The sequence below is a fragment of the Triturus cristatus genome, chromosome 10 (genome assembly GCF_964204655.1).
Source record: "Triturus cristatus chromosome 10, aTriCri1.1, whole genome shotgun sequence".
NCBI lineage: Eukaryota > Metazoa > Chordata > Amphibia > Caudata > Salamandridae > Triturus > Triturus cristatus.
Genome location: NC_140593.1, coordinates 634,865,058 through 634,889,948, shown reverse-complemented (window position 1 = coordinate 634,889,948; position 24,891 = coordinate 634,865,058). Strand labels below are relative to the sequence as shown.

The following is a 24,891-nucleotide window of genomic DNA, read 5'->3' as shown; positions in this document are numbered from 1 at the left end:
GGGGTTGGGGGTTGTTTGTTTGTTTCACAAGGCGGGGTAATATTTCATGTTGTGCTACTATGATTGTGCTCCCCGGGAGAGGGATGTTTTGTGTTGGGAGGGATGGGGGGTAGGGGGCTGAAACTTCTTTCCTGGAATGTGAATGGGCTGGGGGACAGGATAAAGCGGGGGGTAGTCCTGCAGTTCTTGAAACGTATTTCGCCTGACATTGTGTTCCTGCAGGAAACGCACCTCATAGGGAACTCTTTCCATGCCATGAACAGACGAGGGTATCGCCTTCTGGCCCATTCTGGTTTCACCTCTGGCTCGAGGGGAGTGGGCATTTTAGTCAGGACCTCTCTCCCGTTGGTGGTGGATGAGGTGCTCCACGACGACAGAGGGCGCTACACTGCGCTGGTGGGGAGGTGGGAGGGTAGGTTGATTACGCTGGTCACGGTCTATGTGCCGCCGGGCCTGCAGACGGCCACCTATGCCGATTTGGGACGCCTGCTGCTTGGGCTTCCGGGGGGGGTGTTGGTCCTGGGGGGGGACTTTAACGCTGTGGTTTCCGGAGTTGAGGATCGGTACCCCCCTAGGGACCTCCCTCGGGCCCAGAACTGGCTGGGGGGCTTTCTGGATACCCTGGGACTGATAGATTGCTGGCGGTTGAAACACCCTGGACAGGCGCAGTATACCTTCCATTCCGGGGCCCATGGTAGTCTTTCGAGGCTTGACTATATGCTAGTGCCTGCGGCCCAAGCTGGGATGATCGGGGAGGTGCGACATTTGGCACGTGGTATATCAGATCACTCCCCCCTCTTGTTACACCTAGATATCGCCCTGGGGGCGGGGGGAGGGTGGCGCCGATCAACCCCTGGTACCTACGAAACCCCATGATTCGTGCAGACCTGGTTAAGTCTCTGGAGCACTACTTTAATGACAACGTGGGGTCGGTGTCTTCCGCCATCTCCCTTTAAGAGGCCTTTAAGACGGTGCTCCGGGGCCAGGCCCTATCTCTCATTTCCTACACCAAAAAATGCGCTGCGCAGGAGGTTGTTCGGCTAGAAGATGAGATCACTGAGTTGGAGAGTGATTTGGAGCAAGGTGTTACGGATGATAGATTGCATGTGTTGGAGCTTAAGCAGGCCGACTATAAGGCGCTGGTTACTGAATCTGCTAGGAGTATGAGCAGGGAGCAACAGGGGCGTTTGTATGATATGGGTGATAAGGCCGGGAAGTTGATTGCTTGGTTGGATAAGAAGGAGAGAGCGAGTCGAGTGGTACCGGAGGTTGAGAGGGTGGACGGTGTGTGTGTGACGGACCCCGGTGATATAGTTGATTGCTTCGCGGAGTATTTTCACGGGGTCTACTCTCCGGTCTCAGAGCGCTCGGAGGAAGACTCTCGACTGCTGCTTCGAGACACTGCTCTGCCTTCCCTATCTGTTTAGGATAAAGTATTGATGGATGCGGCCCTGTCGCCAGATGAGATTGCTTTGGCCATTCGCTCTATTGCCTCGGGTAAGGCCATGGGTCCTAACGGACTTCCCATCGAATTATACAAGTTGCGCCCAGATGTGATTGCGCCTTATCTCCGAGACATGTTCCTTGAGGCTAAGGCGGCGGGCTCCCTCCCCCCTGACCAACGTCTTGCTACTATTGTGGTTATCCATAAGGAGGGGAAGCCGCGGGATCGGTGTACTTCTTACAGGCCCATCTCCTTGTTAAACGCGGAGCCAAGATCCTCGCCAAGGTACTGGCCAATCGTCTGATCCGGGTTGTGGGCGACCTGATTCATCAGGATCAATCCGGCTTTATACCCCACCGCAATACCGCTTTGAACCTGCGGCGATTGCATGGCGTCCTTGCTCGCGCTCCATTCATTCGTGAGCCGGCCATTTTGGCGTCCTTGGACGCTACCATGGCGTTTGATACCTTGGAATGGCCGTACATCTGGGCAGCATTGGCGAAGTTTGGTTTTGGCCCGGGTTTTATCGGTTGGGTGAAATTGCTTTGACAATCCACTGGCACAGGTGGTGGTCAACGGACGTGTGTCGGCTCCCTTTGTTTTGGCTGGTTATGCTCATTAAACGGAAATTTCTAATCCTTTATGAATGTTTTCTTTGTTGCATTGCTCTTACCTGTATCGACCAGTGACTATATAATTGTATGTGTGCACAGGACCGGTCTTTTGCTCAGTTTGAGGTCAAATTTTCTTTGGCCTTTACAATTTGAGGGGTTTAGGGGTTTCCCCTCCCTGTTTTGCACCATACGGATACTATAACTCAAGATACCTACGTTTACCAGCAGAGCGCCACTACTTCCTAACATTTGAATACCGTGTTCTTTGAATTTTGCACCCGACAGGGATGTCCACTGTCGCCTCTTCTTTTTGCGCTTTGTCTGGAGCCCCTTGCGGAGTGGTTGCGGTGGGAACCCTCGATGCGTGGCCTTAGATGGACGCCTGAATACGAGGATCGGGTCTCCCTATACGCGGACGATATCCTTTTGTATCTTGCAGCACCGCGCAAATCGCTCATTGTGTTGGTGGATGTTTTGAGCTCCTTTGGTCGCAATTCCGGATTGGTCATCAACTGGGCTAAGTCCTGTGTATACGTTCTTTCCGGGAAGGCCCCCCCCCCTTCCGCGGGGGTGCCCTATCCAGATTGCGCCGTCGGGATTTACGTATTTGGGAATTTTTATAACACTGGACCCGGTGGCCCGCTACGAACGGAATCTTCTCCCCCCCCTTCAGCGCCTCAGGGCGGATGTGGCGGGTTGGCGGCGGTTGCCGCTCTCGCCACTTGGCCGGGCAGCACTGTTCAAAATGATGTCGCTGCCACGCTTTTTGTACGCCCTGCAGAACACCATGGACGTAGTGCCGGCCCGTTATTTTCGGGAGGTGGAGTGTCTCCAGCGTCGATTGTTTTGGGATGGGCGGCCACGGATTGCTCTTGCCAAACTAACTCTACCGTGGTATGATGGGGGGTCGCCCTCCCTGACATTAAGCGATATTACTGGGCCTCCCAGTTGGCTGCCGTCAATCACGGGATGTATGGCCCTGCTTTGAACCCGGCTTTTGAGATGGACAAATTGCTATTGCCGGTCGGAGTCTATAATCGAGCGCTATACTCGGGGTCCCTTGATGCGCGGTTGACGGGCCCGACGCGGGTCGCGGTACAGGTGTGGCATGCAGCAAATGCGGCGATGGGGTGGAGGGATCGTTTGACTCGGGCTACGCCATTGTATGCGTCCCAGCGTTTGGGTTATCTGTATACTACGAAAGGCTTTGATAAGTGGGATACGATTGGTATCAGCACCGTAGGGGATCTCTGGACGAAAGGGAAATTTAAGACGTTCGACATGCTGAAAACTGAATACCAGTTGAATGATAGGGAATACTATCGGTATGCTCAGGTCCATCATGCCTTGTGTTCCGTGTTTTCGGACGTGGCGGCTATTCCGGAGCATTCCCCGTTGGAGGACAGGATATTGGACGGCTATGTGCCGGATAGCACCATTTCGCTGATTTATAAGAAGCTTATTAATGATCGGATGGGTTTGCTGGCTTCATTGCGGGAGACATGGATTGCCGACGGCTTAGAACTGGACGACGAGGATTGGGTATCGGCGGTGGCCTCCCCGAAAGATGTGGCTATCCCGGCCCGGTTGCGGTTCGTCCAGCTTAAAATACTCCATAGAGTGTACGTCATGGGGCCTGCTCTGATGCGTATGGGGTATTCGGTGGATGGTTTGTGTAAGCGAGGCTGTGGACTCCTGGGGAGTTTCCTCCATATCCTGTGGGAGTGTCCGGAGGTGACTCGGTTTTGGTGCAGAGTGCATGCGGTGTTAGAAGAAGTCACGCATGTTGCCTTGTTGCCGGAGGCACGAAGATGTTTGCTGAATGTCTGGGAGCCGACTGATTACAATGTGACGCAGACGCAAGGGGTGACTCTGGGCTATATGGTAGCGAAGCGTGACATTGCACAATTGTGGGGCTCCCAGAGGCCACCCACGGTCTCCGAGTGGAAAGAACACATGGACTGGTGTATGTTCAGAGAGAAAACGGTGTATGTGGCGAGAGGCAAGCCTGGGAAGTGGATTAAGGTGTGGGGTCCCTGGAACTCCTATCGTGGAGGTGTATGCGCCCCGCCTCAGATGCGTGAGATAGATGCCGCTCTGTCTCCCTAGCCCGCGCATTCCTGTATGCTCCTGCGACATGCGAATTTGGTTTCTTCGGCCTTGCCCCCCCCCCTCTGTTTACCCGGGTTGGACTACTCCCTCGATACGAGGGGCACATGCTACTGCTATTAATTTCCTCTGCCTTGTGTGTTTGCTGTTTTTCGTTTCCTAAAAATATGAAACCTTTTTTGTTTGTTTATGGACTGCGGCTGCGGCCGACTGCGATGATTAACTCTCCAGTGACTCCTTTTTTTGTTGCTTCATCGATCTGAATATTCAGCTGTGCCTAGGGCTACACTGCATTTTTAGCGGCCGGCCTGTTGGTTGTAGGCCCATACTTGTATTTCTCTGAAATTGTAATAAAGGTTTTTTAAAAAAAACACGTTACGTGCAACTCTCGAGTGCACCCTCTGTTGCTGGGTAGTTGGCGCAGGACCAACAATAGAGTAATCAACATGATGACGACATCAAGCGCAGTTACGCGCATGCCGTAATGCTTGAAGAGATGGGGAGCTGCGTAGTTCTGCATGGGCCATGAGTCGGGTGTCATCAAGCGAGTTGCGCAATGGATTTCCGAGGTTGCTAGGGTGACGACATGGCTGCAGGCGCGAGGGGTGCACGAGAATAAACGGTAAGGTGAAAGCAATTAATTCCCAAACCAAGGCAGGGGTGCGCACACAGTTCCTTATAGTTGTTGTAGAGCAGAGAAGGGGTCGTCAGGCAGGAATCCCTTTATGTAGAGTTGATTGGTGTGTTAGGATGTCTGTAGATCAGTTAGGCATGTAGACGGCTGTGGGCTTGTTTCTAGGTCGTCGTTAGTGTAATGAAGAACAGCTGTAACACATTGGTTGAAGTATCAGGAAGGTCTTTTATTGAAGAGCAGCAAGAGTCTACTGATAAGAGGTCCCATCCACACAGCGCCAGCAACAACTGAAACCTCAGAGTTCTAGTGCAGCTCAAACAAGATAAAGACTCTAGAATCAGGAACTCTAGACTCAATGAGGCAAATGGAACAAGATGACATGTCACACAAGTCACTGCACAATGTAATAAGAAACAAGATGACACGCAGGTCATTACAGACCGCCCTTTAAAAGCCCTGATAATGCTCTGAAAGGCAATGCTGCCATTTTGGACTTAATCTGGTTAGCAGCACTTTGAAACTGCAGGACTACCATTTGTTTATGTTATCCCTACATCAGGCAAGGGACTGTGGAAGAACTCCATGCCCAAAGATTCTCCTCATTATCAAAGTCCAGATTTGGAAATATAGGATATAGGAAACCTCGCCGGAGGTAAGTTGAGTGAATAGGAACGCCTTGACGAGTAGACCCGCATTAGTCCATCATCTGTTTCTGAACTATTCTTTATGTGCATGTGAATCCACCCACAGGATGCATCAATTGCTTTTAGGGGCTATAGGTAGTATCTTAAGAAGGGGCAAGTTGACCTAATCCTTGTTGGAGCTACGCAAAGTTGCTCTTCTTGTTGTCAAGCCTCAGGAACACAAAAACATACGGTGCACCATCAAACTTGAAAGTACTGCTAACTATAATGATGACACTAGCTGGTAAGAATCCCTCCACAGTGGTGTTGCCTGGAATCTCGATGAAAATATCCATTTAATCTGAAAAGACAAACCATAACTCTAGCAAAGTAAGTACTCTGTCTCACTGAAATCATAAGCATGAGCAAGATGAGTACCTGATTGATGAAAGCGAAACAGCTGAAACTTATAATATTCTCAAGTGAGGCACAGGCCTCCCTGTAGCCCTGTACTAACAACAATTTTTCCTAGCAATTTGTATGGGACCAAAACTGTGAAGTTCTGAGCGCAGAATACTCGAAGTTCACAATTTACCATTGTGTGGTGAAAAAACGGTGAATAACCATTGTGGTGCAAATATCTGCTCCCAGTAAGTGTGAATTCCCAACAATGGACTTTTAAGCCTGTTTGGAGCAGGATGTAAATGAAAATGTGACAAAAACAGTGGTTTATAATCTCAAGTACTGCGGCAAAAGGGCCTTATTTATAGGCATAAATACCACAGCAAAAACACAGTGGGATACACCACTTATTACACCAAGGTATAGAACTAACTGTCCCAGAAATGTGGCAAAGCAGTCGCACGATATAGAGTTATATGATCATCCTCTATGTTTGCCAAATTTAGCTCCTCGAGTACTGCCATGAAAGAATGTCAGATTTTCAGGGGAAAGGTAAATGTAGAGTAGCTAGCAAGGTGATTCATCTTTCTCTGCATGGTCTTTGGTCATCATATGTTTTTGTGTTTCTTGTTTAACGTGTGCGAGCTGGGCCCACGCCCAGGGCGCTGACCTCCAAAGGTGTCTCAGTATGACTTGGGTCCCAAAAACGTGTGTTTGAACACTTTTTCTGAAGGCTTCTGGCGCCCGCGTCTTTTGTTCTTTTTGGCCATGAAGCTCCTTAATCGTGCCCACCTCACCTTCCACATGCTCCTCATAAATTAGCAATATATAGCATTTTAAAGAGGACAAGCGGAAGGGGGAAGCCAAATTTGATTTCGCCCAGGGAGCACTCTGAGCAAAAGCTAGCAGTGGTTGTGAGCAACCAAAGCTGCCCATGCTACCCCTCCAAAGACACTGCACTAAATAAGCATAATAATCTCGAGGAGTCTGCTTAGCCAGACCAGCTACATATAGCAATCAGTAGAGAAGAAGCATTAAAAATGCAATAGGTCTCACCTTTCATTAAGTTAAAGCCATTTGCTTTGCTATACAATACCATTAGCAAAGCAAATGGATTTAACTTAATTAAAGGCGAGACCCATTGCATTTTCAATGCTTGTTTTACTGGTTGTCACACTAAACAGTGTCCTCAAATTCCTGTGCTCTCCTGTATGGTGGGGAGTCGATCAAATGCCCAGCCCTTCCCTTCTGTTTGGTGGCACAACTGCCTGTAGCATTCCAGGTTTCTTTATCATAAGTTTATTATCTTTTCAGGACTCCCCATAATTTGTACAGCCACTAATTGGATAATCAATTCATAAATACTTCAATTCATCAAATAAATCACACCTTCAATGTTTTCGGGGGGCAAAACTTTTTTTACCTTGTTGGATCACATTCCATATCTGCACAAACTACACTCTCCTCCTCTGAAAACACTTCATTTTACCTTGTGCTCCATAGGGTTGCTATAATAAATGTCTTTGATAACTTCTTTTTTTTTTTAAACATACTTTATTGTTTTTTTAAGTTTTGCATCGCAACAACATGTTACATCTTGTACCATCTTAGATATCTTATTAAGGATACATATGTCTACAGCATTTCCCTGCTGCGTCCCAAGTGTCTTCGATAACGTCTTGATGAAGACCCTGGTGCAATATACTTCCTTGGGGTCGAAACGTCAACATTACTTACAACTTGGTGTGTCCTGTTCTCTTTTTATGAGGCTCCCTATGGATGGAATCAGTGCAAAAGCTTTTCCAGCCATCAGCCAAGACCACGATAGCCATTGTTTCATTTATGTGCTTACACTTTTTACTTCAGAGCGTTTGTATGGTTTATTCACTGGAGCACTGCGCTGATCCACTAGGTACTTAAGTAGCTGCTTCTATCTTGATGAAGTTTATTCACGTCGAATTGTTCAACCTATAAAATGTAATATTTACTTTTACTTTGTGTGTCCAACACTTCATTCTTAACAGATCATGCAAGTAAATAACCACCTTGGATATTTTGAAATATAGCTGAAACTGTAAAGGTAATTTGTGTAAAATTCTCTTTCAACCTTACATTACTAAGGGGCTTACTTAGAGTCTGACAGGTAAGGTACTCTACTAAAACATAGCAGAGTACCCTTTCTGCCAAATACTGATGGGTAGCCCAATTTATTTAGCCCTGGGCAAACGGTCCTGTTTCCACCTTAAATCGACAGAGTTCAAGTTTTCTGTCTATACCCTAGACCACCTACCCAGAGTAAATGGTCTGAAATACTTTGTTTCCTGTTTGGAACTGTCTGAAAAAGCCTGGTGCTCCCAATCAGAAAAAATTAAATAAATTATCCCCCAGGATGTCCCGGCCATTAGCATTTTTATTTTTCAAAAACAAACATGGCATTTGTTGATAGCTTTCGGTAAGTAAAAATTCTGAGCGGCCGCATGAAGCAAGGCAGCCATTCAGCACACACATCGCTTTGAGAGGGTCCACGGTGGTGGTGGCTCCGCTGAAGGCACAGATCTCTGCCTTGGTGGAGGAGTAACCCTAAATAGGGCAGGCTATCGCCCCCTTTGGTAGCATAGTATATGCCTCCACTGTCCTGGGGGATCTGAGAAGACCCCAACAAACTGTAAATTAGCCACTAACTCCTCTATGAAATAATTAAAAGGGAACCATAGTTTGGCTGTTACTGTGCCAATGGATCACTACTGTGCGGAATTATGGGGACAACGCATATATGGATGTTCACATGGATGCTTGTGAATGTGATGTGTGCAGCAATCGCGTCATGGCTGGAGCGAGAATCACGACATGACTGGCCACATAGAAAGTAAGAGCCACTGGTGCTGCACAGCTGCCTCGTGGGTGCACTTTGTATGAACATGGATCATGGCTCGTCTGGCTCAAGAGTGCGATGGTGCATGGATTGCAACATGTCTGGCATGCACACAAGAAGGCCTGTCCCAGCTACTAGGCAATACTTCTTCGAGGTGTCACGTGTAAACTTTTAAAGTTTTCATCAGTCACAACATGTAAGCCTGATACTGTTTTCAGAGGGGCCCCAGAAACGATGTATTACGTTTGAAAGAAAGATTAGGACGAATACATAGAATGTATATAGCGGTGGTTCCTAGAGGTAAGAGCAATGAAGAGCATAAATTCCAAATTGAACAATTAAAAATCATGTCTCTAACTACTCTTTTTACCGATCCCAGTACTATTCACACGAAGTGGTGGCATTTCTAATGCTTCGAGAATTACACAAATTTGAAGACCTTTGTCTTGTCCAAAAACTGACAATTCTGCACGAGCTTTACATTAAAATGTTTTTGGTTGTTCTAGGCTTCAGTTAGTAACACTTCATGTTGTCTCAATAAACAGCAGGAGCTCATTACTGCTCCATTATTGTCTGAGCTACCGTCTCAACGTGTTCCAGCTCCTTGTCAGGGGGTGTAGGCGCTATATAAATGTCACTACAGCTAATTACAAGAATGTCGTTTTAGAGGTCGTTCTCGTGGCTGCCCTACCCGGGCACAGGCGGTGCTGAGATCACAGGGTGCGCCTGTTGTGCGCTGTCCCTACAGCAGCAGTCACTACAAGTCTGTGCACGCAGCGCGGCTGCCGCTCTCTGAAGGAAGGGCCTGGCGCACAGTCAACAACGACAGGGATTGACACGGCCTTCCAGGAGATTTTGGATGTGGAAAATGTTTTTCTTAAAAGGACTCAATTTCATTTTTGGCTGCATTTCTGTAGTAATAATAAAGGAGGAGCGGAGTTCCCATCCAATGCAAACCTCGAAGGGGCGACCTGGCAATGCAGAAGCGCAGCTGGGTGCAATTCTGAGAAGGTGGTCTTTACATGTTTCCCATGTAAATTTGGCCTTTCCACATGTCCTATCTGTCCTCCCCCAATGGTGTCTTACTCCCTGCCAGAACTCAGAAAATGAGCCGGCAGCGTGGTGAACGCGCAAGGGGCGGGAGAGTGAGCGCGGCAGCAAGGTGAACGCACGAGGGGGGAGTGAGCGCGGCAGCGTGGTGAACGCACAAGGGGGGAGTGAGCGCGGCAGCGTGGTGAACGCACGAGGGGGGAGTGAGCGTGGCAGCGTGGTGAAATCGCGAGGGGGAGTGAGCGCGGCAGCGTGGTGAACGTGCGAGGGGGGAGTGACCGCGGCAGCGTGGTGAACGCGCCAGGGGGGAGTGAAGTGCGGCAGCGTGGTGAACGCGTGCTGGGGCGGGGAAAGGGGGGAGGTGAGCACGGCGGCGTGGTGAACGCGCTATTTAAGCAAGATCGGCCTGTCCACAGTCTGTTTGGACACGCGCATGCTGTCTGCATTGGACGGATGGCGAGAGCAGCCATCTTTGTCCATGCAGACGCGCGCATGCAAGCTAGGGAGAATTGATTCCAAAAGGTGCTCTCCATGGCGAGAGCAGCGCATGCGCTGCTTTCGCCAGGCGAGACCTAAAAAAGAGAATAAAAAGCAGTAGTACAATAAAGAATGGTAAAATATTAGCGCTGCGTCTCAGTGGTGCTGCCAACGGCTGATAAAGTTTGCTAAAATGCAACTAAAGTTCAACTTTCTGAGTTATATGTTGCTGAGATGGGTAGATGAGTCAAGGCTTCACGCTACAGTGGTCAGGACCCAATATTGACGGTGGCACACGCCTCACAAATGGCTGCCCTCAAGAGCCATTGGAAAGACGATAACTTAAGTTGTGGGTGGAGATCTGTGCCTTCTTATCAAATGAAGTGAGAGGAATAATAATTTCCAAAACTCCTATTCTTTTGTTGACAGAATATGTTGTTTTTAACTATTTGTTCCAATAGTAAAATGCCACGAAATAAACAGCCGACACGCGTTTCACCCGGTGGCCAGTTGGCCAAGGGCTTTCTCAAGGCTGTTATAGTCAAAAGCCGACAATAGGAGGTAAAGTGATAGAATCAGATTGACAAAGAGTCACATACAGCAGGATGTGAGTAAGGTGCACAATAGATACCCATAAAGGAAATTAAAAAGCCAAGAGACACAGAGTAGGTTAGGTAGTAGAGAAAATGTTGCGGGGTAAAGAGTAATGGATAAAGCAAAAGAAAGAAAAGGAAAAACGAAGAGTTCTAATTATTGGAGGTACCATTTGTGTACCACTGTGAAAGTTGTCTTTTATGACATGGTAAAACATATTGCTTCTATTTTCTGCTATTGTGGTCTCTCTAGGACTAGCCTAACCAATTAATATAACAATACGAATCCTTAATCTGTTGGTTCATTGATGTCTTAATGTATATACCAGTTATTGAGGTGTTTTCTCTCCCTAGCAAAAATTTGGTTATATATATGTTTCTGTCCCTGATTATGTCCCTTGTTATTACTGGATTATATGGAATCACCATGCATGGTGACGCTGCCTATTCGAGCATGAACCGCGAACATGCCACGCAGTAATATTTGTCGAAATGGCGTCATTTACATGTGACCTTTATTACGTCTGTTATACATTGCAACTGATATTCTTTGTGTTACTTAAATCAATGACTTACTATGTTTTACCATGTCATAAATGACGACTTTCACAGTGGTACGCAAATGGTACCTTCAATAATTTGAACACTTCATTTTTTCTTTTCTTTCTTTTGCTTTATCTCTTACTCTTTACCCCACAACATTTTCTCTACCACCTAACCTACTAGGTGTCTCTTGGCTTTTTAATTTCTATCCTTATGGGTATCTATTGTGCACCTAACCCACATCCTGCTGTATGTGACTCTTCGTCAATCTGATTCTATCACTTTACCTCTTATTGTCGCATATTGACTATTGACTGTACTAGCCTTGAGAAAGTCCTCAGCCAACTGGCAAATGGGAGAAACAAGTGTCAGTTGTTTTTCTCGTTTGATTTCAGTACTGGAGCATATTATTTAAAACGACATATTCTGTGAACAAAAGAATAAGAGTTTTTGAAATTATTATTCCTCTCAATACATTTGATAAGAAGGCACAGACCGCCACTGACAACTTAAGTTTCTGAGTTATATGTTTCTTGCAGCTGTTTATGTTATAACATACACATACTGCCCCTCAGACCTACTCCTGTGAACGTGGATCCTAGTGATCGCCAAACTATCTTTACCTGCTCCAAGACTGGGACCCTGGATCTGACTTCTATCACTAGCCTTTACCACAGGGTTCCATCTCCACACCCTGCTACCCCTCGCAGCCTAACTTCACCAGCTCGCCATTCCAGCAGATCTGATCTAAGACAGCCACACCATCTCCTGCACCCCAAAGGTCCTCTTCCAACCTCGGCATTTCCATGCCTTCTCCTTTCTGGCTGATAATGGTCCTATCACAACAGCTACCGGAAGGCACAACTGGATTCCACAGCCACTCTTCTACCAGTGGTGGTATATTTCTCCTCTCAAGAAATCTTACCAGGAATGCCTTTAACTCCACAGCTTGATAGCCAGCCCTTCCAGGTACACAAGATATGCTTTGATTACTCGACAGAAGGTTATTGAACAAGGAGCTAAGGTTTCTTCAGCAGTCCACAATCCCTCAGCCTCTGGATACCGTCATTCCTCCTCTGAGGAAGTCATAGCCCAGGACTTCTAAGCCACTAACAGCTGCCTTTTTTTCGTACACTAACTTCAATCAATGATAATAGGAAGACTAGATATGCTGTCACAGACAATGCACTCTCACTTCAGGAGTACAATCTCAGGCCCCATATTTGGTGGCAGAATTTCCAGTATCCTAAGCAGACATGGCAGGAGCTTCAACTTCCTAAAGCAGATATAGCCTCTTCGGAAGGGAAACATGACCAGCGGTGGAAAATAACTGTAAATATTCTGTCCCTACTTTGGTGAAAAGGAATATCTATCTCAAGAGAGGATGAAATTTCCATCAGGAGAATTCCAACTCGAGCCCTTTAAGTCATTTGAACCACATAGTTTAAATGAAGAACCTGACAGTTGTTTGTGGCCAGGGTGCATTGGAACTAAGCTGGGAAGACCCAAGCTTTTCAGTTCTGAAGCTGTCTAATTTTCTCAAAGACAGATATCCCTTAAAAATCCTGCGGAGATAACTTGGTTGCCTTCTGGTTTGTGGTCTTCCTAACCCATTTGGAGTGGCGACTCGTGATGCCTTCCGGGCAACCTGGCTTTAACTTCTTCCTCTGGCACGTATTATTCTGAGATCCAGGTTAAGGTTTTCTTGTATAGTCTGCATTTACCAAGAGTTAGGCTTTAAATATTTTTTTGCCTTTAGATATATTTTGTGAAGCCTCCGTTAATTTCATAATAAACTTATGCAAGGGTTACAAAAATTGGGGATCTACACACATTACCGTTTTTTAGTCATTCAGATTTATATGCATGAGATCTTTTGTTTATCATTTTCTTAGTGTTTTAAATTGTTCTGCCTATTTGCCCCACTCACACATTTCCTGATCGTGTGGTGACGTCCTAGCCATTAACTGTATGTGTCCTAGCTTTCACCCTACTCCTGTAAGTCTTCTTGTTTGCATTCTTTCTCTTTTCCTTTGCTCTTTCCTCACTCTCTCTTTCTATTCTTCTCACTGCCTTCAGTGACACTTGTCTCTTTTCAGCTATTCTTCCCCACACTCTCCTTTAGCACATTCACATCCAGCTCTCGCCCCCTCTTTTCTTAGGTTCCTCCACATCCGTTCTCTCACTATGTGCCTTGTAACCCTAGATTTCCTGGTGGAAAAGGACAACAAGTACTGTGTTTGTGAGACCCCCTGCAGTATGGTGCGCTATGGTAAGGAGCTGTCCATGGTGAAGATCCCAAGCAAAGCCTCTGCCAAATACTTGGCCAAAAAGTACAATAAAACGGAACAATATATCGCGTGAGTTTTAGCTTTCTCCTAGTCTCGCCATCTTTGAGTGAAAAATGAGTTTGATATGATAAGCAAGCAACGCCTAATCTGCAGGGTGAGGGGAGGTTGCTTGCACGTCCCATGGCCGAGTTCTTGTTCTGTGAGTGAGAATGAATCTTGCACTACAGATGAATGGTTTATACCTCCAATGAGTGGATGAAGCCTGTACGTCTAATACATCTCTGCACCTGTTGTGTACATGCAATCAGTGCTTTAAATGGGGATAAAATAGTGTAGGTACTCATTTAAATGTGGCGAGTGGGCGGGCCTAGGGGCGGGGCTAAAGGCAAGACATGGGAAGCTTACTGACTTATATACTAGTTGCAGCACATACCAAAACACGAGAAATGTGTTTCTATAAACAAAACAGGTGGATTCGTTATACAAAACGAAAGTTAAACACAGTGATAATTTAACATTTCCTTGTGTAGGAATATTTTTCTCCTTTTTCTCTCACACAAAAACACGCACACACAAGCAGGCAAACAGACAAACCTAGGCAGGCTCGCACACAAAAGAATCAGGTGGGATTAAAGCCCCTTTAACCTCCTTACCCCCCATGGATTTCCTCATTGTGTTGTCACTGGGCTGCCTCGATTCCTTACACAGCATGACGGCGAACACCCGGATTTCATGCAAATGAGCCCACGCTGAGTAGTTCAGTGGGGACTCAGCTCAGGGCTATACAAGTGCATTGGCTGTCAAAGAGACAGGCAACCACCACTAGCGGCCAATGCGCCTACCCTTCATGAGTACCGGTACTCTCCACGGCAGTAGAGAAGTGCCGGTACTCAGAGGGATAAAAAATTGAAGTGCCGGTACTCAGTACCTGTGAGTACCGCCCATTTAAAGCACTGCATGCAATGGAAGCTTGCAATGTTTTTGTAACTTGCCCGTCTTGTAGAGATTAATTATATGAGCGGAGGTTATTTTGATGGCATTCATACTGAGTTTGTTTCCTGCATATGCTGGAAGCTTTTACTGCTGCAGCCACACTGCTGCAACCTGTGGTTCGCCTGTTGTTTGTTTAAGGGAAGCTTGTATTGCGGCTGCCTCTCTATCTGTTCGGTGTGTGGGAGAATTCTTTTGCTGAGGATCGTAACCTGTTCTTAGTTATGTGTGAGAATCTGGTGTCTGCGCAATTCTTGTTCCCCATGTGAGGATAGCGAGCACTGCTGTTACTTCGTTTGTGCCTGTTGTCATCGCCGGAAGACGTCCAGACCGGTGATTCTTTGCCTTTGTATGCGAGAGAAGCTTGAGCCATTAACCTGCTGCTTCCTGCCTTGTGCCCTTTCTTGCATGTGGAGTGGAAGTCTGAAGAGACATGTCTCCAAATCAGCCCGCTCTAACTGCGCTCTTTGGTGACTTGAAACAGGTGTGCATTGTATATTTCGACCTAGGCATGAAGTGATTTGTAATCATGGAGCACATGACAATGGTTGCAGAGGTGTGTTTGGGTGCTACGTGTTCTCAATATCTGCATCTCTCTACCCATCCATTAGGGAGAATGTTTTAGTGCTTGACATTTTCTTCGAGGCCCTGAACTATGAAACCATTGAGCAAAAGAAAGCATATGAAGTGGCCGGACTGCTCGGTAAGTATCCTAAAATAGTTCTCTTACAGTGCTATTATCACCCACAAAACAAAGCCTTGTACGTCCAAAGTAGATTTTACAAAACCCTCTCTTTAAATTCCTTTTTCAGTCCAGATACTATCCGTTTATATAAAACAGTTGCTTAACTGAAGTGGGCCAAGACTTTCACTCCCATAACAAATTTGTTTGTTGATGGAAAGGCCCGTATTAGAAACATAGGGCCCCAACAAAATGAATAATTATGTTCCCCCCAGACAAAGACGTCCATTTGAGTATTAAGGGCTGGGGTAGTTGCACGGAGTAAGCGTCATGGCCTTAATGTTGTTTGGCTATTTGTGAATGCCCAACTTCTGCTAACCAGCCCCCTTCTACCTCTACAGGTGACATCGGAGGTCAGATGGGACTGTTTATCGGGGCTAGCATCCTGACCATTTTGGAGATATTTGACTACTTGTATGAGGTACGTAGGAATTGCAAGAAAACAAACATTTTCCAGGTGCCAGTCACAGCTCATGTAGGCTGGAGAATCCGAAGGGGCAAATGGCTATTGTAGAGTTTGTGTGATATAATGTCCACCCACTAGTGTGAGGAATTTAGGTGCAACACACAGTACGAGTGGGGATTCTGCTTCATTTAGTGTTCTCAACCTATCTCTGTCATTGGTGTGCCCTGTGGAAACTCCACCAGTGCTGTACTTTGATGGAATTTCACCATAGTAATACTTGGTATCAGCAGTGGAAATGCATTCCATACTGGGTGGTGCTATGCCAGAACACATAATTTGTCTTTAATATGCATGCTGATGCTTCTTAGCATGTTATGGAACTCCCATTATAATGCAAATGTCTGCCAGTCTTTCCACAGCGATTTTTTACAAGTCTACAACAGCCAGGCATGGTGTGCCTGCCACTGTAGATAGGGTGGCTGAATCACCACCACCTTTAGTGAAGTTTGCATTGCACTTTGCAGACCAGGTAGCAGATTTACACATATTTGCTGGCTGGATATCTGTCATGTAGCAACTTCTAAACTGGGCATCTAAGTTGCCAGAAACCCAGTTGTTTGGCTGATTCTCCAGTATCACCCTTCTCTTAACCAGGCCCAAGCCTCAAAGCAACCTTATTGTTAAAGAAGAAGTATTTTTCACTAAAATCACCTCAGTGCACAATAGTTTCTTAATGGTATTTGTAGATTTTGTGTGTGCTTTGCACATTACCACATGCGCCGAAGGAATTCAACTTGTTCCGTTATTAGAACATTGGAATGCTGAGCACTCCATGGAAGACAATGGAGGGCTCCTGGCTTCTATTGGCCGGTGGAAGCCCAGAGAGCAACATTCCAATAGTTTTTTTTTTCATTTCACAGCTGTTGCTATGAAAAAGGCCTCTTGCAGCCCCAGGGGATTTAAACTCCCTCGGGCTTCAGAGGCATTTATTTCTACTATTTAGAACATTCTGCCCTCTAGGGGCGGAATGTTCTAATAGCCTTAGAGCCCTCCATAGCGGGCTCTACCGGTCATTAAAGGCACTCACCTTTGGCTAGGGCCTTTAATGCTGGAGCTGGCTTTTAATGGCCAGAAGAGCCCGCTACATCGGGCTCTAAGACTATAGTATGTGCAGAGGAGACCAATAGTATGTATGCCAGCCAGGCTTATTGGGAGAAGTCAGTACCACGCATGGATCATCAGAAAAACAAGACAGTCCCTTTCAATTTCAAAATAATCTTTTTTTCAGTTATATAATCCATAAAAGAGATCAAATATTGCATTAAGCACACACAAATTTATTTGGATAAAATCACCATATATCTCCCCTGTTATCAGGGCCTTTTTCCATCTCCTCCCTACTGCTCTTCACTCAGCTCTCTGACCCCTCCCCCCAATTTTTTTTCTTTCTTCCCTTCCCTTCCCCTCTCCTAGCCCCCTTCCCCTTCCCAAACTTCCTACCTCCCATCTCCGATCAAATCGGCTCACCTCTCCTCCCCACCTCACCCACCTTTCCTCCCCCTGTTTCCCCAGATTCCCAACTCCAGCGCATCCCCCTCTCCTTCCCCCTACAAGGACAGGCAAACATACAGACCTCCCCTCAGAGGGACACCGCCTTCGTAATCTTCCATTTTTGTAATCCCACATTATCTCCTCCGCCAACATAAGAACGTTTTCCCATCCCTCTCCCAGTGGAGAGACCTCTACTAGAACAGGACCCCTCCCTTTCCTCTCCCATGCACGCCCCTTCCATGCCCGACCCTCCTTGTGTATATTATTCAGCTATAGGGAGCAATTCCCATCCCTCCCCCTGCAGAACAGACGTATTGACTTCTTCTGCCTCCCCCCCCCCCCCCCCAACTCAGTCCCCAGACAATTAATCTCTCGGACCTCGCCACTCAAGGGGATGTCCATCTTTGGCATCAACGGTCTCCCTTGGAATCCATATGTGAAGGGCCTCTACCCTACAGCACAGTATCCTCCCCCTCCCTGTTCCTCTATATTGCATTCTATCACTCAATGCTTCTTGCCTATGTACCATCCTGTGCAATTGTTATATGCTCTTACTCCAATAAAAAATTATGATGCAAAAAAATCACCATATACAAGTCAGTTGCCAATATAGCCTTAGAGCCCAACGTAGCAGGCTTAACCAGCCGTTAAAGGCCTGCTCCAGTACCACGCAAGTTTTTCACTTGACTCGGACACTGTCCGATAACACTCCAGTCCTGCTGGATTTAGTTCTCCCAGATAGTCTTTTGCATTCATTGACCTAGAGGTTTCGGGCCGGAGCCTTACGTGACTAAGTGTTCAGGGACGAAATTAGATCTGCAGTGGCGGAATACTTTGAGCATAATGATAAATCTGAAATGTCACGTTCTATCCTCAGAGATGCCTTTAAGGTTGTAATAAGAGGCGCGTGCACACAGAAGCAAGCTGGTGTATTTTGAGTGCTGTGCAGTGAGCTTGAGTGGTTAGAGAAGGAGATCAGAGAGTTAGAACTCCAGCCTTTCACAGATTGTACAGCATGCATGTGTGGCAAACTGACAGAATAGGAGGAGACTGCACAGAGGGAGACCCATTATCTTGGCAGGGAGGTGATATGGGGAAGGGGCAGAGTGGGCAAGACCTTGGCCCTGGGCGAGTGACCACATAGTAGAAGTGTGAGATGATCATTGGCACTAGGGCTGTTCAGGTGGCAATGGTTGGCTTCTTTTCCTCACTATATCACACTGAGCAGGGTATCTGCCCCCCCACCTCAATGCCTATTTTGATTCCTTACAGCTTCTGAAGCTTGAGGATGGCCAAAGGAAATATCTGAATGAACCCTTCTCGGTGGAGATTACCTGAGTTATTAATTCAATGCCCGTTGACAAAGTGCCCGGCCTGCAAAGCAGCCTTCTATAAAAAGTACGCCCCCCCCTATTAGCTCCACACCTCCTTGATAAGTATGAGGAACCACTCTCCATTGTTACTTTGTGTAGGAGAGTGGAATCTGACTAATGGTTGCCCCCAACTTTTTGCCTGGTATTTAAGTGGTTTTTGACTAGTCTGGCTGGGATCCTGCTATCCAGGACCCCAGCCTATCTGCTTTCTCCCTAAAACTGTTGTGATTACTCTAGGTACAAACATAATTGGATGCTGGGCATGCCCTACCAGTCCCTTGTAGATGGTACCCTAGGTACCCAGGGCATGGGTCCCCCAGTAGGCCTACCAGGGCTGCAGCACTTATTGTGCCACCCTGGGACAGCCACCCAAACTGACACCACCAGGCCACTACTGTAGCCTGGGTAAGGTGGTGCTAGCACCCCTTACAGGGACGTAGGTACCCTATGTCCCATACCATTACAACACATATACTCTCATAGGTCACCCCTATGGCAGGCCCTGGTAATCCTACAGGGCTGGGTGCTGAGGTATGTGTGAGGGGGGACCCCTACGTGAGTAGGACCTCCCTGCAACCTTCGTAACACCGTTACTGGGTTGTTTGTAGTGTAGCCATACCATATACTCTTACCGCATTATAAGTTATTGCGTCATCGCTGTAACTTGGGACTGGCTACACAGAACCATATCGTGTTTGGTGTCAAACATGAAGGAATCATAGCCCCAGTCCAGCCATGGGCATGGGGGCACGATTCCCCCTTGCTAGGAGGGTGATATGGGAAAAGCGGTAGAATTTGGAAACCAATTTAAAAGTGCACATGTACCACAAAATGGCTACTGTTCGCCACCTACACGACTCTGGCTGGCTGTTGCTGGGGAAAACCCCAGCCTCGCCATCTGGACAATAGGGCTCCTGTGGCAGGGAGGTGCCAGCACCTCCCCAGACAGGATATGTGGATTGGAACAGGGTGGGTGCACCAAATGTCCTTTCAGAGTTGCACGTAGGCAGCTGCAGAGCCCCAATTCTGCATACACCGCCTGGAACCGGTTCAGGGGCATCCTGCCCCTCGCCCAGGTGGGAAACACACAAAGGGGAGTGGGTGTAGCCACCCTTTCCCGCCTCTACTCTGATTGGTAGGCTCTATTTTGGACCATCCCCTAATCTTGGGGATATATGGGAATAACTTTGCCCTAGAGCCTTAGATTCGTACAGGACTTCACAGAACTGATCTTCGACGAGCTGCTGCCCAGCTGACTGAAGAAATCTCCCTTGGGATAAAGGAGTTATCCCCCTGCTTGGCAGGCACCTAAAAGACTACAAGATACCCGGTTGGAACTTCGTTGCTCTCACGACCTTCGACGCCTTCCAGCAACCTCGAGGTGGGTCTCCAGTGCATCCCAGCGTCCTGTGAGTGTGCCCAGCAAGTCTGAGCACCCTGGACCACGTGGGTGTCGAGATCCCCGCATACCCCGAGACACCGGCCACCTCTTGTCCAGCACACGACCCCGACCAGTGGGGAAGTTGTGCTTTGGCCCATTCTTGAGCCAACCTTCAAGCAGCATTTGTGCCGACCCTCAGCTCCCTGGCCCGCTCCGGTGGCCCGTGGGAGCCCTTTTACGCACTCCATTTTGCTGCCTTCCGCGGTCCCTTGTCCCTCGACTTGTGGGCCCTGACAGAGGACAATCTTCTTTTCTAAGAGTTCCCCTGGTTGCTCCAGGCCTGCTCTACGCTCCCTGCAAAGGAGAGCACCCACAGACCACGTGGGTCTGCACCAGCAGCTGCTTTGTTCATCTTGCGTGGGTTGCGGTTGCCAATGCTTAGTGGATCCAATCGGGACACTAACACCGCAGCGACCCTCAGCCGACGTGGGACAGTCGCCCTCCCGAAGCTGGCCTTCCTTGAAGCCTCCCGGAGCCCGTGACTGCAGAGCCCAGCTGTACCTTCCACACCTGAAGCACCCGACATCCACGAGCTCCTTCCTGTGAGCTCCCTGGTCACTGTGCTGTGACCCAGACTCTGTCCCCTCTGCTTTCAGGTTCATCTTTGTCTTTTCTTCAACTTCAATCTTCACGACTTCAGCGACACTTCTAGCTAGCAGCAGTTTGGACTCCTTTTCCATTGAAAATCAGCCCGCGACCCGACACCAGAATCGACCTATGCACCCGGCTTCCCTGGGGCAGGTAACAGTGGTACTTCGGTACTTCCGTGGTGGTGGGCTCTCCAAAGCCTTAAGTCTCAAGCCTTAACTTTGTACTGTTGTTAGAAGTGTCCTTAAACCTTAATTATTCAACCGCGACATTCTCCATAGGCTAACATTGCGATCCCGACAGCAACTTCTCGCACTGCACACGCCTCCCGTGGGTCCCCTTCCTCTTAACTGTGGGTGGATTCTTAAGGGGCCAGCGATCCTGAATGCCCTAGGCATTGCCTGTAGAATTGTCGTGGTTCTTATACCACTATTTTAGTATATGGTTTGGTCCCCCCCTGGGGCCCATTGATTTCTGTGCTATTTATTGTGTTTAGAAATGCTTGTTTGAATTGTAACTTTGCCACTAGCCACATAAAGTGACTGTGGGATTCTGTCTAGAATAAATACATATATTTTATATATATACCTGTGTGGGCTACTCTTTCATTTGGTTATTCAAGAGGTTATTATGGTAAAACAATAAGCTTAACACTCCTTCAAGACTTAGCCTGAAGGCTGCTCTCCACAGCTACCACTAGGATAGCTTTCTTTAAAGGTTGTCTTAAACCTATCATCAATAGGAGTCGAATTGGACTGGTGCAAGGTGTCCCTATAACTAGGACACTTTGCCTCCATCCCTGCTGGAGGCGTTAATTGCAATGCTTCTTAAACCTGGCAAGAACCCTTAGTGCTGCAATTGATATCAGTCTCTGTCCATGATTAACATCGACAATAAAATCCTGGCAAAACTAATTGCTTCGCAACAACTCCCGCTACTGCCGACAATACTGCACTCGGACCAGTCGGGCTATGTATCAAATAGATCAATGTTGTATAATCTGCGCACTTTTTTTTCCCCTATTCCATACCACCAAGTCGATCCTTAGAGCAGCTGCTGTATTCCTAGACTACACTGAGGCGATCAATTCACTTGAGTGGCCATACCTTTTTGCCCTGCTAGCGCACCTCAAATGAGCTCTAGGTCTATTATGCTGATTGGGTTAATGTATGCTCAACCCATGGCCTGGCTGAGGGTCAATAGGAGGATCACAACCCCCTTTCGGGGGATACAGAGCACTCATCAGTGCAGCCCCTTGTCTTCCATACTATTTGCAATAGCTTTTGGAGCCACTTGCGTCCCGGCTGCAACAGCACAAAGCCCACCGGGGCCTAGCATTCACACCCCGCAAAATTTTTGTATTTATTTATGCTGACAATGTCAAAGTCTGTGAGTGATCCATAGCCCAACTTGGGCCCACTCATTAGGAAGTTTACTAGATTTGGGAGCATGTCGAAGATCACCATTAATTTGGTGAAGTCCATTCTCTTTACACTGAAGGACACAATGGCTGGGGATACCTCTGAATTCTCGCTCGAATGGAAGAATGGACCAATCAAATATCTTGGGATATGGCTTAGTAGGGACACCAACGATCTAAGGAGGGCTAACTACAGGCGCCTACTTACGTGGCTTGATGAGCATGTGGAGAGCTGGCAGAAGCTCCCATTGTCTGTAACGGGAACGCTGGCCATTGCGAAAATGGTGATCCTTCCAAAATGTGTTTATCTGTTCATCAACCTACCACTCCCCTTGCTGCTCCACTTCGTCGATATATCTGATCACGTCTAGTGTCCCTTGTGTGAGCAGGCGGGCAGCCTTCTTCGGCTGGGGAATAATGATGCTCCCTTTTGAACAGGGAGCACTGGGGACTCTGGATATGGACCTACACTACTATAGTGCTCAGGCACAGTTTGCACACCACTGGCTCTTCCCTGCACAGTTTAGGCCTATAGAGCCCCAGAACATGATCAAGCTGCGCTGTGTCCTCACCATATGGCATTATACCTAACCCCCAAGCGCCCGGGGGGTGCAGATAGAATGGGGGGTCTGCAAGGAATGGGCATGGGACGAGCTTCGTCAGAGGGCCCTCTCGGATCACCTATTTGCCCCATCAGTACCGCTTACTGGGTAGCCCTCCTTTCCCATTACTTTGGATGCTAGAACTCACACTAGATTGCACAATCTACAAGTGACTTCCATGGGCTCAATATATCCTGATGTCACCTTTATATCACCCCACCAGGCGCTGCAGGGTCCTGACGTCACCTTTTTAGACACTTTCACATATTAGCAGGTAAGGGATGCGGCTCCAGCAACCCACAACTCCTTCCCGGAGGCCCTACTTGTCTTTCAGGTCCTTGAAGCTACTTTTACCAGACTCTTCCCCCGCAGATTGAATACGCTGCTATATGGCAGGATGCAGGAGACTTAGTCGATGCTAGCCAGAGCGCATGAAAGCAGACATAACGCCTCACGTCACCGATTTTTTTTTTTTTGTTTGAATATGTTTATTAACATTTAATAGCATGCGAAACACATTACAGTCAGCAATCAATACAGCCTGAAAACACCCATCTGAGCCCCATACCTAGGACCATCATACCCACTGGCACCCATTGTCATATTTACTGATTAATCACTCCTCCCAAAACCCAGCGATATAGTCCCCAGTAGGTCCATCAGCAAGCCTTCATGCGAGGCCAGATTGCGGACATAAGAGTAAAAGGGCTCTCACTCAACAGGTCCAGTTCATGATCAATGTAACTCATCTTGACGTCACCGATGACAAAGGGTGATCCTGTTGCTTCCAATCTCGTGCTCTCTCCCTTAATTATAGACTGAGCCTAGTACATTTTAAATATCTGAGCAGACTATACAGCACACCGGAATAGATGCACAGAACGGGCCTCCTTGAAGATGCGTGGTGTATGCGATGTGCAGTGCCCTGACCAGTTTCCTGCCTCTTGTCTCGGACTGCCCTGGCTTTCTGCGTTACAGGGGCGAGGTCTTCGAGGCGCTTGATGAGATTGTTGGACACATGCTTGAGGGCTTCCTGTGAGTTGCGCTACTAGGATACGTGAAGGATGTGCCCTTGGAGGGGCATAAGTTGACGGCGCTCCCTCTCCTGCTTGCTAAGTACAGGGTGGCAGTGTGTTGGGGTTGGCGTGTGTTGCGGCATGCAGATATATGGTACCCCCTGGAATTGTAGTTTGGACTGGAAGGGAATGTGAATGCTATAGAGTCAGCCGCTCTAATAGAGCGTCCCCTCTTCACCTGCTGAATGATCCCTATTCCCAAACCTTTTGTTTCCCCTCTCCCGCTATAGTCAAAATGAATAGAATGGAACAGTAATCTTGATAATGATAATGAATTTAAAGCAATGTAACCTGTGTGAACCGTGATTGCTGTTTACTGTTCATTCAGGCTTTGAAACTCAAAAAAAAAAGAATATGGGAGGAGCCTAGCCGGCAACAGAGATGGCCGCCTGAGCCCTCGGCTCCGCCGACTCGTCCGCTTCCCTCCCGTACCGCTTCCTCTCCTGATTGCTGAATCGTGCCTGTTGTGCGGTAACGGGTCGGGGAGGCGACGCTGCATCCGATGGTGGGCTCCCCGTCGTCCCTCCTGCACCGGGGGTGAAGAAACGCCCTGAATTCCCGCAGACGCCTACGGAGTGGGTCCGGTCCTTTGTTCTCGGCGGCGTCCGGCTGGAGGGCAACAACAGCGGCCATTACAGGAGAATCTGAAACCGCCGGCGAGACGCGACAGGCCACCGAGATTCCCAGAAGTAGCGCAACAGTTTCTTTTGGAGTCTCGCCGCTACGCTGCTTTACCACCACCGATGCAACAAATGTATCCCCCCCTGTTGGAAGTTCCTCTTTGATCTCTCGCTACGAAGTGTAATGGAAGGGGCCATCTTTATTGAGTGATCGGCGCTTATACACGGCGCCTGGCTGGACCGTCACTGTGCTGTCCCTGTGCGTGGCGCTGGGCTGGGGGTTGCTGCCCTGTCCCTGTGGTTTGGCGCTGCCTCTCTGGGAGCTGACCTACTAAACGACGCCTGGACACGTATGCTAAAGACTGGTCTCGAGGGTCGCCACACGCTTGCGGATTCCGGGGACAGGGAGCTGGCATCTCTTCCTCTCACG

The 24,891-nt window shown here is 47.9% G+C and overlaps 1 protein-coding gene across 1 annotated transcript in view; it reads left to right on the top strand.

The window, feature by feature from the left end:
- The window catches only part of LOC146789820 (acid-sensing ion channel 1C-like), a 632,040-nt gene that overhangs the window by 477,948 nt on the left and 129,201 nt on the right, over positions 1–24,891 (top strand). Inside the window, exons 6-8 of the mRNA XM_085632177.1 lie at positions 13,568–13,721; positions 15,254–15,345; positions 15,726–15,805. Of these exons, the coding sequence (XP_085488303.1) occupies positions 13,568–13,721; positions 15,254–15,345; positions 15,726–15,805 (326 nt within the window). The remainder of the gene's footprint in view (positions 1–13,567; positions 13,722–15,253; positions 15,346–15,725; positions 15,806–24,891) is intronic.